Source organism: Artemia sp. Qi Xiang Cuo, chromosome 3 (genome assembly GCF_049724085.1).
Source record: "Artemia sp. Qi Xiang Cuo chromosome 3, ASM4972408v1, whole genome shotgun sequence".
NCBI lineage: Eukaryota > Metazoa > Arthropoda > Branchiopoda > Anostraca > Artemiidae > Artemia > Artemia sp. Qi Xiang Cuo.
Genome location: NC_142796.1, coordinates 55,976,288 through 55,991,103, shown reverse-complemented (window position 1 = coordinate 55,991,103; position 14,816 = coordinate 55,976,288). Strand labels below are relative to the sequence as shown.

The 14,816-nt window shown below is 34.1% G+C and overlaps 1 protein-coding gene across 1 annotated transcript in view; it reads right to left on the bottom strand.

The window, feature by feature from the left end:
* Nucleotides 1-1,338: 1,338 nt before the first annotated feature.
* Nucleotides 1,339-14,816, bottom strand: part of wake (ankyrin repeat and fibronectin type III domain containing protein wide awake) — a 417,377-nt gene continuing 403,899 nt past the window's right edge. The window contains exons 19-20 of the mRNA XM_089086234.1: nt 6,051-6,306; nt 1,339-4,019 (exon numbers count right to left, since the gene is read on the bottom strand). Coding sequence (XP_088942360.1) covers nt 2,856-4,019; nt 6,051-6,306 — 1,420 coding nt within the window. The 3' untranslated portion in view covers nt 1,339-2,855. The remainder of the gene's footprint in view (nt 4,020-6,050; nt 6,307-14,816) is intronic.

The window sequence follows — 14,816 nt, the reverse complement described above, 5'->3', positions numbered from 1 at the left end:
ATTGAAGCATAATCCTGCTTTTCGTTTCATTGTCAGTTGCGCCAATTTTCAGAAATATAGAGAGCGAGGACAAAGGATTTTTTCAGTTTTTTATATGAAGCTACGGAAAAGGTATTTTTTTTAAAATTTAGATTGAGATATTTTGCTTGTTTACAGATTTGTTTTTTATCGAAACACAAAAAAGGTATTTCTCGACATCAGTGGGGGGGGGGGGAGGGGAATTAACACCTCTGTTTACGCTTTCTAAGAGCTTAAAATAGCTCCGAACCTATTTACTGAACCCGGATTTATAATCTTTTCAAAGTCTCCCTTGGTTCTGAGAGAACTCACATTTTAGCATTTGGAATTCCCATCACCCAATAAAACAAATTTGGCTTAAGTTCACTTCAATGCCAAGTCGAAATCGAAAAATTCGTTTCTCCAGCCGAAAAAAATCCTTTTTAAACCAACTAAAGCTTTCTGTTTATGCAATAGTGAAATTTACAAATAATATCTTTTTGAAGAGAAGTAGCCAAAGTGACCTTTTTTTCGAGAAACTTTGTAGCAACTAAAAGAACTTCGCTTCCTGTGAAGTTCTCTGAATTGGTGGGAATATAAACGGCGATGTCAACTTAAGGGAATGTACTGTTTTCGGGCAGAACTTGTCTGTCAAGACAGGGTTATAAATCTAATCAATTGACATTCTGACCAGTCATATGTGACACGTTGCCAGATTTGTAGAGTTAAAAGCCACATTGCGCAAGTTGGAAACTATCTAGCAATGTTTGAACCCAAATTTGACTTTTTAAAGGCGTTCAATTTTAATAATTTTAGCTTTCATAATGAGAAGGCTTGTTCACTTTGGAAAATCGCCTTTTTGCTTTTGGAGACTTTTTATTGCCTGGAATGGTTTATGATGTCTAGATAAAATATATTAGCTACATAAGCAATAAATGCGAAAAATAAATCCAAAGTAGTTTGTGTATACGATTAAACGAAGAAATAGAATAAGTTCCTGGTTTACATCTCTTGCTATAAGCTGAGGTCTCAAATGCTTTCACTATGACTTTAAACAAAAAAAACACAAAAAATCGATTTGTAGCAAAACACACACAAAAAAAATACTTTCTTACAAATTAATCGATTCTTGAGTCTCGTGGCAGAATTTAATAGATAGTAATATATAACAACCCAAAGTACCAATAAGATGTAAATAGAGAGACCATGGTTGGGTGCCACTCCCCCTCCACAAAAAAACGTATAAGATTCCCAATTGTTCCCAACTTAAGGTAGATTTGTTAAAACTTTAAAATAATATGTGAGACACCCCCCCCCCTAAAATGTATTCCCTCCCACACATGAAAAATCAGGTTATTGGTTTTATTGGGTTAAAAAAAACGTAAATAAATTTCAACGGGTATATAAAAGAAAGATCTAAAGCCAAACTGGCCTACCATGGGAGCGCCAATTCATGAACATTATACTTCTGTGCTGTTTTTTTTTTCTTTTTAGATTACTTTGTCTTTTAAGCTTTTATGATTTAGATTCATTCTTTTTCAATACTGGGGACGCCTTGATCTATGTAAGCGAAATATTGGTATTACTGTTCTTTTTGTTTTTTTATTCCTACTACCATTTTTTTTCAAGATTTTCCTCTTGTGTTTTGTTCGATATGTAATTTTTCGGGCTAGGCCACATATGGCCCGTTTTGGCAATAAATATAAGCAAATTGAATCCGGAATTTTCATTTTTTTTTCATATCTTTTTCCATATAACATAAAGAAAGTCAGATTTAAATAAATGAAAAATTTTGTAAATAAATGAATTTTTGTTAAAATTTGCTAATTTTTGGAGGGAGACAGGAGGGGGGCTATTCAAGATTCCCCCCAAATGCAATAGAGGCCAGAAACACCACTGTTGCACGTCCAGATTGATAACCAGAATTGTCTTCGGTCATCAAAAATATGAAAGAAGAAAGGAAAAAATAAATGATTATTTTGATGATTTTTACTCCTACACAGTGGTGGTTCTGGCCTCTTGCATTCGGGGAGAAATCTTTATTAGCCCCCTACCCCCCCCCCCCGTCTCCAAAAAAAATTAGCTCAATTTCAACGAAAATTTCATTTATTAACAACATCTTTCGTATATTTAAATCTGACTTTTCTTATGTTATATGGAAAAAGATATGGAGAAAATGAAAATATCGGATTCAATTTGCTTATATTTACTGCCAATTGTGCTTTTTACTTTATTTTAATAAAAATATAATCTCAAAAATTACAAAATGATTATTAATTTTAGTTTATTTATTTGAAATTTTGAGCCCCTAAAATTTCTGCTCCCGGGGCAATTGCCCCCTCTGACCCCTTTGCTTCTGACTACTTTCAGCCAAATAACGGAATATAAAATTCGACATGTTTGATTTGGTATACTAATAATGGAAATTGTCAATAGGAAGAGCATCTACACACCCAAAAAAAGGGAAAGAGAGGTGAATATTCTTAAAAAGTTTCAAAATTCCCGTTGGGAGCCTTTCTCTGACCTTTTTGACATATGGGAAAGAATAAAATAATGATTGTCTTTAGAAAAAATCAAGTAGGCTAATATACCTTATGACTTTGAAAATAGTCCGATAATAGTTGCTTATAATAGCATGTGCCTTATCGGGCTTGGAAATAGTTAGATAATAGTTGCCCATTATAACCCATACACCTTATGGGTTTTGGAAATGGTTTGGGAATAGTTCTATTTTTTTTATAAAGTACTCACTAAATAGTAAGAAAATACAAAATTAACGGAATTGATTATCTTTTGGATTATCTGGAATTGTCTGGAATAACTCGAATATTCAAAATTTAGCTACGATATTTCCTTATTCAATGTCCTTGATTAAGTATAGAATTTTGCTTCACTCTAGTATTCTGTTCAATAGCTGCTAGTAAATCCTTTTTCATTCGAACATACAACCTCCCCTTCTTCCAAGGGTTGGTTAGTGTTGTCGGCCTAAAGTCATCCCTAAAACATCTTTCACGTGCTCCTACTACAGCCACCAGACAAAAACTGCGAAGCTGATCATTAGAGTAGACTGGCCCAGTGCGACCCTTCATTACCACTGCCATATTTAACTGCTTCACAACTAAATCAATTATCTCTCTCGCACTTGTCTTTGGAGTGATATGTAGTTTCACACTTGTACCACTAACAAGGCCCGTATCATAAGCAGCATAAACTTGAACAACACAGTCTTCATCTCTCTCATTCTCACCTTGTTGACTATCCGTGCTGTTTGATTTTGCACAACTATCAGAAGATTTTACTGATAAATTATCAGTGTCTTGGCTAAGGTTTAGAGAATTCACAGTTTGTTGCGTCAGGTCAGGTCTCTGGGTATACTTAGGGTACATACTTGGGTGCATATTCCCATATGCACTATCTGATAGCGCCACACTATTGTAAAACAAATCATCTCGAGGCTGATCACTATTGCTTATACAATTTACATTCAGCTGATTTTCACTGCGAGATATGACTCTTGTTAGTTCCGTCTCTTGCTTTAGATTCCTGTTGCATTTACAGAAGCTACAGTTAGACACGTAACCGGGTAGGCTGTACGGTATAGAACATTCAGGACAAGCAATTTGCTGCTCTGATAAATTCCTAACTAAGCCTAGTTTTTGTGGGGCAAGTTCACTGCTTCTAATTTTTTCTGGGGTTGAACATAAGCGATTGTCACTTTTCATCTTCAGCATTCGTTTTGTAACTGGTTTCCTTAGGTCATTAGACACAGAACTAACACTACTTGTAGATCTTGTAGTACTTCTGCTTGATCTACCATCTGCAACTTCCTTCATAAGATTGGATGTTAAGTCCCTTTGTAAGAGATCGACAGAGACGCCAGCAGGTGAACTTTTATCTCTAGCGGCGGAAACAACGTCCATAATCCAACGGCAGCTACGCCATGTACTATCAAGCAAGCTCTGAAGATCTCCCAATTTATTTACTCTTTGTTTTGCATCATTGAGCTCGCTACACGAGAAGGCCTGGAAGTAAAAATAAAAATGATTTACTTTTCTTGTCTTATTTTGTGTAATTGGTAAGAATCCATAACTCGCAGCAAATCGCTAAACTGAAAACAATCACGTGCTGTTATAGAACGGGTATTTGAAGTAAATATTTCTCTGGAGTACATTTACAATAAAAGTCAGAGTGAGCAGTCAGTGGGTTTTTGGATACCAATATGAGAGTATGAGTTTTTTTAATGCCTGAAGGCAAGCGAGTATTCCTCATTATAGATTACATACAGTCGTGAGATTTCTTTAAAGGTTACGAACTGAATACGTATCTTGGTAAGTATGCCCTTTTTTTATATCACAGCAGGCCGTTCGAGTTGAAAATTCCATGTTTTTTCTGTGGGGGGGGGGGGCAAAATATGTTTTCTGTTGTGGAAAGGGGCAAAATGTTTTTCTCTGGAGCTTATAAAAGAAAATACGCTGTAGTTTTCTCTTTTTTATACAATTGGGTGAGAGATTCTTTGACTAGTTGACTGATAAAAGGCTTGCTTTTGCAGTGACAACTGTTACCATTAGTTTTCTATTAGCTCACGGGTAGAGAATTACCAATTACCAAGGAGGAATTAACAACTAATTGGATAGTGAATTAGCAAGCAAGAAGGCTTGCTTTCGCAGTCTCAATTGCCACCAACAATTTCCTGTTAGGTCAGGTATACAGAATTACACAGCGTTACTTATTAAGCAAAATCAAGTGTGATCCATCAACAAGGGATGCCTTAGGATTGCTACTTTCAAAATTTCATAAATCAGTGTGTAAATCACTCAATATGCTGCTATCTCAGACACATTTCTCAATAGTTGGATGATACACTGTCTCTCAAAGTTTTCGGTCCACCCCTTACAAGGCTTTCCCCATCGTAGACGCCCTTCAATTGCCCTTTTGAGCGAGATCTTGGGTAGGTGAACAGGCTTTATTCTCTTAAAGCGTCCGAACCAGTTCAGGTACTGTCTGTTTGGAATCGTACAGTGGGACCAACTCAAAAAATTAAGTGGGATGGGGGAGGGGGGAATATTTTTCCGTTTTTAATGAATAGAAAAAAATTATTTTTCAAAATCTAAGGAGGGGGCATTTCTTACAGATTTTTTAATCACAATAGAAAAACAAAGAAATTTTTTTCTACGATCTAAAAGGGATAAAGTCCCTCCTCCTAATTTTCTCCAATGTAATAGTGTCTGTCGTCTTCTTCAATAAAAAATAGCTACTAGCAATAGACCCATTGTTAGAGCACAATATATGATTATTATTCATAGGTATAAGTTATATATATTGTTAGATACATTAGATATTATTAGATCGGAAGAAATGTATAAATTGGACTACAAAAATAGAAAATTTGAATTTTAGATAAGGACGTCTAAGCGGCATTTCAGATTTTTGAAGAAGTATTAAGATGCAATATAAACTATATAACACAGAAGTCACTTATATCCTATTTCATACATTTAAAAGTTAAAGGGTATGTACTTTTTGTATGGCTTTAACATTTCATTCTTCTGAAGTTCCTAGAGTTTTAATGGTTCAACGTAACAGAGAATTTTGCAATCATGTGATAGATAGAATTCAGTCGAATATTATTTTCGAAATTAACTTTGCAATCTTTTTTAGACTGAACGAAATGTTGAATATATGCAAAAAATTTGCGGAAACAGAAAGTATTCATATTTTTATGCACGGGATTAAGATTAATTGAAATAATAGTTTCTATTCCTAAATGAGCTTCAAATGAAGATTCTCTCTCATTCGACAGTTTTTTAAAGGTGATCTAAAATTTTTCGTTTTTTACAAGAGTTCGCTCTTTACAAGGTTGCCCCTAAGGCCGTAACCATGATTGTTTTCAACAGCCTGGAATTTGTAATATCGCCAACGAAGATCTTAAGTATAAGTTAAAAGGCCGTAATTCTAAGTATGAATCCTGAATTCGGAGTCCGAGTTTTTGATAAGGTCTAAATCCGGTCCTGTTTCCTCTCTATTAAAAGAAAAAGAAAAGGCACCTAACTTACTTCTCTATGGGCATGCTGAGCCAAAATCTGGTCCATTTCCAATAGAGCACTCAGTCTCGAATACTTGCCTATTAATTCACTCTGATAAGTTCGAGTTAAGATAGTTTCAAATATTTGTAGAGGCAACATGAAAAAATCCGGATTAGAAGAGAGAGGTTCGTTTTCTCCTGGAATTGTGCAAACGGTCTCAGCTGGCGGAAGAACAAGCAAAAGTGATATATCAGCCGTTAATTCTATAATTTCTCCATGGTAAATCCTGAAACAAAATAAAGCGGTACTTTAAAATAATTTAGCAGTAACCTAGTAGCGCTTTTGGAGTGATACAAATTATCTTCGTTCTCACAGGTAAGGCGTATACGCACGATTTTAATCCGTTCGGAGGGAGGAAGGGGACCTTACATTTCAGGAGGGGTTCGTAAGTCCATCAAAATCTCCGAAAAAAGGGAGTATAATTGGAAACATTCATAATAACACGGAGAAATCGAAACAATGTGTAGAGAGTGCCCAAAAACAGATTGAAGCGTTAAAAAATTTATAATTTTGCCCTTTTTTTTCTTTTTTTTTGCAGATTAATTAGCGGTTTTTGAAGATATTTCATAGCTACATATGATATGGAGCAACGCTTGTAAACTTTTGAATACTTTTAATCCTTCTCGAACTCGATATCTTAAATCAAGGAAACTATCGTCGTCCTTTTCAACGATGGAAAATGTCATTAAAACAGCAAAAAACGTCAATTTAATGATGGACCGATGATAAATGCTCAGAAAAAAGCCAATATTTGTCTTCAAGAAAATGGAAACCATTTTAGAGATGTCGTGGTTGTAAAAAAAACACATAAATCAGTTATAAAAAGAAAAATTAATTTACACAAAATCCTAATTCATAAGCTTAAAAAGCAATTTAATAAACAGTATAATTTACTCGAAAACAAGATTTTTTTGTGAGCAACGGTGGACAGGAGCTTACATTTTACAACTTATACAACTTATATTTTGAAGTTCCAAGTTACGAACAAAAGCCTCATGTTAACCACCCTCTATATTTTCGAGGGAGGTAATCCCGAAAAACTACCCTCTTCCAGCGTACATACCTATCATGGGCATGAGTGATTTCTTTATACTTAAATAATATGTACACAATGCAGAATGATCAATGATTAAAAACAAATGAAATACCAGAAATAAAATAAAATCTAAATTATTAACTGGGACAATCGTTAATATGAAAGAAAAAAAAAGTCCAGGAGTGGAAATGTATCAGTGGTGTTATGCCAAAATTGAAGGTATTAGTTCTTTCAAATATTGAACCACCAAGGACATCAAAACAAAAATATATTTTTTGATGTTTTTAATATATTTTTATTATAATTTCTTAAATATTTTTATATTTATATTTTATATTTTGATTTTTACATTTTTTATACGTAAATGGACAAATTTTAGGTCAATTCATAGCCGAATATCACAATTTCCTAATATTTTTCTCTTGGTCGCTTAGTAATTGTGAAGCTTTTGAGAGCAGCACCGCATTTTCATCAGTGTTGCCACATTGACCGTAGTTAAATTTAACAACAATGGGCATGTAAAAAAAATCAAATGTTAACAGTCTGTTGGTTCCCAAAGACAAGCATACCTTCTAACGATATCTACATTTTCTCAAGCTGTTACTACATTTTTTGGCTTATTTTTGCTGATTTTTTACTCACGTTTGTTTCTTTTTAAATTTGTCACCGACCACAACCAGAAACTGCTTAACTGCATATAGATGTCTTTTTCTTTAATAGTTGAATCACTGAGTGCTCTTAATTTAATAAGCAGATATAGTTGTGTAAGTTTCCACTTAACCAGTTCACACGCATCCAATCGGACTAAAAGAATTTTCTCAAGAATTTTTTTTTTATTTTAATAGTGCAACATTTGCACATATTCATGCATTTTTCGTGTTTTCTAGGTAGTAAAGGGGTGGCATTTCCTTGCTTACCCCCTTGAGAGCCTTCACACCAGTCTGTCAACAAAATAAATCAAAAAGATAATCTCTCCGAAAGAAAAATAATAGGAGAAATTCATTTATAAAACAAGGGCAGGTTTCCTTAGAGGTTTCTTCTCAACAAAGAAACACTATATACTCAACAGCCTTACATCTTTACCTATCATGTTTCCAACACTAATGGACCTTCTGGGGCTACAAACAAAAAATCTAAAAGATCTTTTACCATTAAAAATAGTCATTTTGTCTATTACAAAAACTAGCGAAAATGTAATTTCTTTCTGTAGCCCATGAATGAGCTAAGTGATTTATGTTATTAAGCTATCCATTTACTTTACACAGGAAAATCAGATTAAACATCCGACGAAAGAGTCAATTTTTGTTGAAACATTTAGTCCCATCCCCTGGAGGACTCGTCCCCTGAACAACTATCAGGTTCATATGCAATATATAAGCAATAATTCGAAAGGTAACTGCCCATAGATGTTTTGTTTCTAGTTGTATCAGTGATAGGCGAACAAAAGAGAAAAAAATCTGTTTCTTGATAAAATTAGATTACATCTAAAAAAAAATAAGAACAAAAATAACATGCATGACTTTTAGATAGTATTCGTATTTATATAGAACTCCTCTTTTATACGTATTAAATAAAAAAACAAGTTTTTTTTAACTGAAAGTAAGGAGCGACATTAAAACTTAAAACGAACAGAAATTATTCCGTATATGAAAGGGGCTGTCCCCTCCTCAACGCCTCGCTCTTTACGCTAAGGTTTTTTATTGTTTAAAAAAAAAAGAGTTGTGAGAGAGTCAAACTTTAGCGCAAAGAGGAAGGTGTTGAGGAGAAGACAGCCCCTTTCATATACGGAATAATTTCTGTTCATTTTGAGTTTTAATGTCGCTCCTTACTTTCCGTTAAAAAAACTTGTTTTTTTTATTTAATTTTTGAATGTTTTTGAATAAATGCAGGTTTTGATCTTGGCTCACATTACATGAATAATTAAAACAAAATTTTCATATTAATTTATTTTTATTTGGTTAAATGGCTTTCTCGAAACTTGTGTCATTTTATTTACGAACGTTTTTATTAGTAATAAATATACGTAACTTACGAATTAACTTACGTAACGAACTTCTATGTTCATATATTTTTAATACGTATATTAGGGGGTTTGCCCCCTAGTCAATACCTTGCTCTTTAAGCGAAAGTTCGAATTTTGTTCCAATTCTTTAAAACTGACCGCTTAATCACAAAGGCCGTTAATTAGAATAAATAGCTCTTATGAAAGTACTAAAAAATCTCTGGCTTAAAGAGTGACGTATTGACTAGGGGGTGAACCCAATCATATATGTAATATTTTCTGTTCGTTTAAAGTTTTGATGTTGCTGCTTTTGCAGTTGAAAAACTTGTTTTTTTATATTTAATTTCTGATCTTTTTTTAAATAATGCTGGGAAGTCCGGCGTCCCCTTCATAGCAATGTCCCTTCCCCCATGAAAACTTCCTTCATGGAAAGATCCTTCCACATAACCCCCGACCCCCCCCCCCACTACCAGGAAAAATCTCCCCTGAAAACGTCTGTACTGTATACTTCCCAATAACCAATACTATATGTTAACATTGGAAAAAGTTCATAACTTTCAGCCCTCCTCCCGGAAACTTCGGGGGATTAAGTCATCCTAAAAGACATACTTATAATATTTACGAACATGCTGAACAAAATGGCTATCTCAAAATTTTGATCAGGTGACTTTGGGAAACAATGAGCGTGGGAGGGGGCCTAGTTGCCCTCCATTTTTTTGGTCACTTAAAAAGGGCACTAGAACTTTTAATTTCCATTCCAATGAGCCCTCCAACGATATTCTAGGACCACTGGGTCGATACGACCACCCCTGGGAAAAAAAAACAAATAAAAACACACCCGTGATCTTTCTTCTAGCAAAAAATGCAAAATACCACATTTTTGTAGATAGGAACTTGAAACCTCTACAGTAGGGTTCTCTGATACGCAGAATATGATGGTGTGATTTTCATCGAGATTTTATAGCTTTTAAGGGGTCTTTCCTCCTTTTTTCCAAAATCAGCCAAATTTTCTCAGGCGCGTAACTTTTGATGGGTGAGATTGAACTTGATGAAACTTATATATTTGAAATCAGCATTAAAATTTGATTCTTTTGATGTATCTATTTGTATCAAAATACCGTTTTCTAGAGTTTCGGTTACCATTGAGCCGGGTCCTAATAACCAATACTGTATGTTAACATTGGGTAAAGTTCATAACTTTCAGCCCTCCCCCTGGGGGTTTTGAGGGATTAAGTCATCCTAAAAGACATAGTTATAATATTTTCGACCATGCTGAACAAAATAGCTATCTCAAAATTTTAATCGGAAGACTTTGGGAAAAAAATGAGCGTGGGAGGGGGCCTAGTTGCCCTCCATTTTTTTTTGGTCACTTAAAAAGGGCACTAGAACTTTTAATTTCCGTTCCAATGAGCCCTCCCACTATGTTCTAGGACCACTGGGTCGATACGATCACCCCTGGGAAAAAAAACAAAAAAACAATAAAAAAAAAAAAATAAACACGCATCCGTGATCTTTCTTCTGGCAAAAAATAGAAAATTCCACATTTTTGTAGATAGAAGCTTGAAACCTCTACAGTAGGGTTCTCTGGTACGCTGAATATGATGGTGTGATTTTCATTAAGGTTCTATAGCTTTTAAGGGGTCTTTCCTCCTTTTTCAAAAATCAGCCAAATTTTCTCAGACGCGTAACTTTTGATAAGTAATATTAAACTTGATGAAACTTATATATTTGAAATCAGAATAAAAGTCTGATTCGTTTGATGTACCTATTGGTATCAAAATTCCGTTTTTTAGAGTTTCGGTTACAATTGAGCCGGGTCGCTCCTTACTTACAGTTCGTTACCACGAACTGTTTGATATTATATTCTTCCACAAGCAAATACCAGATCTGCCATGGTTGTGATATCAACAAATAAAAAAAAATGGATCATTGCTCTAGAAATAAATGAATTAGGCGCGAATTTTTCCTTGTCTATAGTTTCAGCCAAATTTGAAGATGTAAGTAGAAAACCACGTATTTGGTTAAACTAATGTAGAAAACTTTAAAGAGGGAAAGGGAGAGTAAAAAAGGTACCTGGCATCTTTGGCCATGTGGACTGTTACCAAAAAAACAAGTAAAATCAGCTTTTTTTTATCTAGCGTTACCCACACCTTAAGATATAAGCAGAAAGTCATAAAAAAGTTAGTAGTAGTAGGGTACATGATGTTGTAGTTATGCTTTGTTTTATGTTGTTGTTTTTTCACCCTTTTTGAGGCTAAAATAAAATTGATGCTTTTCCCCCCTTTTTTGTATGTGGGTTTGTTTGATTATCCTTCCTCTATATCATATCGTGGTTAGGCGATGTGGCTGTGATATGATTTTTAATAATTTATACTAAATAAACAAATAAATAAAATAAAAGTGGGTTTAAAAAAGGTAGATAATTTTAAACAGATAAAATAAAAAAAAAAGTTTCTTTAACTGAAAGTAAGGAACGACGTTAAAACTTAAAACGAACAGAAATTATTCCTTATATGAAAGGGACTGTCCCCTCCTCAACGCCTCGCTCTTTACGATAAAGTTTTTATTGTTTATAAAATAGAGTTGTGAGAAAGTCAAATTCTAGCGTAAAGAGCCAGGCCTTGAGGGGGGACAGTCCCTTTCATATAAGGAATAATTTCTGTTCGTTTTAAGTTTTAACGTCGTTCCTTACTTTCAGTTAAAAAAACTTGTTTTTTTTTATTTAATTTTTGAACGTTTTTGAATAAATGCAGGTTTTGATCTTGGCTCTCCGTACATGGATAATTAAAAGCAAAATTTGCATATTAATTTACTTTTATTTGGTTAAATGTCTTTCTTGAAACTTGTTTAATTTTATTTACGAACTTTTTTATTAGTAATAAATATACGTAACTTACTAATTAACTTACGTAACGAACTTCTATATTCATATATTTTTAATACGTATATTAGGGGGTTCGCCCCCTAGTCAACACCTTGCTCTTTAAGCTAAAGTTTGAATTTTGTTCCAATTCTTTAAAAATGACCGCTTAGTCACAAAGGTCGTTAATTAGAATAAATAGCTCTTATGAAAGTACTAAAAAATCTTTGGCTTAAAGAGCGAGGTATTAACTAGGGGGTGAACCCAATCATATATGTAATATTTTCTGTTCGTTTTAAGTTTTGATGCTGCTGCTGTTGCAGTTGAAAAACTTGTTGTTTTATGCTTAATTTCTGATCTTTTTTTAAACAATGCAGGGAAATCCAGCGTCCCCTTCATAGCAATGTCCCTTTCCCCATGAAAACTTCCTTTATGGAAAGATCCTCCCACATAGCCCCCGACCCCCCCCCCACTACCAGAAAAAATATCCCCTGAAAACGTCTGTATACTTCTCAATAACCAATACTATATGTTAACATTGGATAAAGTTCATAACTTTCAGCCCTCCCCCCGGGAACTTCGCGGGATTAAGTCATCCTAAAAGACATACTTATAATATTTTCAAACATGCTGAACAAAATGGCTATCTCAAAATTTTGATCGGGTGACTTTGGGAAATAATGAGCGTGGGAGGGGGCCTAGTTGCCCTCCATTTTTTTGTTCACTTAAAAAGGGCACTAGGACTTTTAATTTCCATTCCAATGAGCCCCCCACGATATTCTAGGAACACTGGGTCGATACGATCACCCCTGAAAAAAAACAAATAAACACGCACCAGTGATCTTTGTTCTGGCAAAAAATGCAAAATTCCATATTTTTTGTAGAATGGAGCTTGAAACATCTACAGTAGGGTTCTCTGATACGCTGAATATGATGGTGTGATTTTCATTAAGGTTCTATAACTTTTAAGGGGTCTTTCCTCCTTTTTTCGAACATCAGCCAAATTTTCTCAGGCGCGTAACTTTTGATGGGTAAGATTAAACTTGATGAAACTTATATATTTGAAATCAGCATTAAAATTTGATTCTTTTGATGTATCTATTTGTATCAAAATACCGTTTTCTAGAGTTTAGGTTACCATTGAGCCGGGTCCCAATAACCAATACTATATGTTAACATTGGGTAAAGTTCATAACTTTCAGCCCTCCCCCTGGGGGCTTTGAGGGATTAAGTCATCCTAAAAAACATAGTTATAATATTTTCGACCATGCTGAACAAAATAGCTATCTCAAAATTTTAATCGGAAGACTTTGGAAAAAAAATGAGCGTGGGAGGGGGCCTAGTTGCCCTCCATTTTTTTTTTGGTCACTTAAAAAGGGCACTAGAACTTTTAATTTCCGTTCCAATGAGCCCTCCCACTATGTTCTAGGACCACTGGGTCGATACGATCACCCCTGGGAAAAAAAACAAAAAAACAATAAAATAAAAAAAATAAACACGCATCCGTGATCTTTCTTCTGGCAAAAAATAGAAAATTCCACATTTTTGTAGATAGAAGCTTGAAACCTCTAAAGTAGAGTTCTCTGAAACACTGAATGTGATGGTGTGATTTTCATTAAGGTTCTATAACTTTTAAGGGGTCTTTCCCCCTTTTTTCGAAAATCAGCCAAATTTTCTCAGGCGCGTAACTTTTGATAGGTAAGATTAACCTTGATGAAACTTATATATTTGAAGTCAGAATAAAAATCTGATTCGTTTGATGTATCTATTGGTATCAAAATTCCGTTTTTTAGAGTTTCGGTTACAATTGAGCCGGGTCGCTCCTTACTTACAGTTCGTTACCACGAACTGTTTGATATTATATTCTTCCACAAGCAAATACCAGATCTGCCATGGTTGTGATATCAACAAATAAAAAAAAAATGGATCATTGCTCTAGAAATAAATGAATTAGGCGCGAATTTTTCCTTGTCTATAGTTTCAGCCAAATTTGAAGATGTAAGTAGAAAACCACGTATTTGGTTAAACTAATGTAGAAAACTTTAAAGAGGGAAAGGGAGAGTAAAAAAGGTACCTGGCATCTTTGGCCATGTGGACTGTTACCAAAAAAACAAGTAAAATCAGCTTTTTTTTATCTAGCGTTACCCACACCTTAAGATATAAGCAGAAAGTCATAAAAAAGTTAGTAGTAGTAGGGTACATGATGTTGTAGTTATGCTTTGTTTTATGTTGTTGTTTTTTCACCCTTTTTGAGGCTAAAATAAAATTGATGCTTTTCCCCCCTTTTTTGTATGTGGGTTTGTTTGATTATCCTTCCTCTATATCATATCGTGGTTAGGCGATGTGGCTGTGATATGATTTTTAATAATTTATACTAAATAAACAAATAAATAAAATAAAAGTGGGTTTAAAAAAGGTAGATAATTTTAAACAGATAAAATAAAAAAAAAAGTTTCTTTAACTGAAAGTAAGGAACGACGTTAAAACTTAAAACGAACAGAAATTATTCCTTATATGAAAGGGACTGTCCCCTCCTCAACGCCTCGCTCTTTACGATAAAGTTTTTATTGTTTATAAAATAGAGTTGTGAGAAAGTCAAATTCTAGCGTAAAGAGCCAGGCCTTGAGGGGGGGACAGTCCCTTTCATATAAGGAATAATTTCTGTTCTTTTTAAGTTTTAACGTCGTTCCTTACTTTCAGTTAAAAAAAATTGTTTTTTTTTTTATTTAATTTTGAACATTTTTGAATAAATTCAGGTTTTGATTTTGGCTCACTGTGCATGAATAATTAAAAAAAAATTGCATATTAATTTACTTTTATTTGGTTAAATGGCTTTCT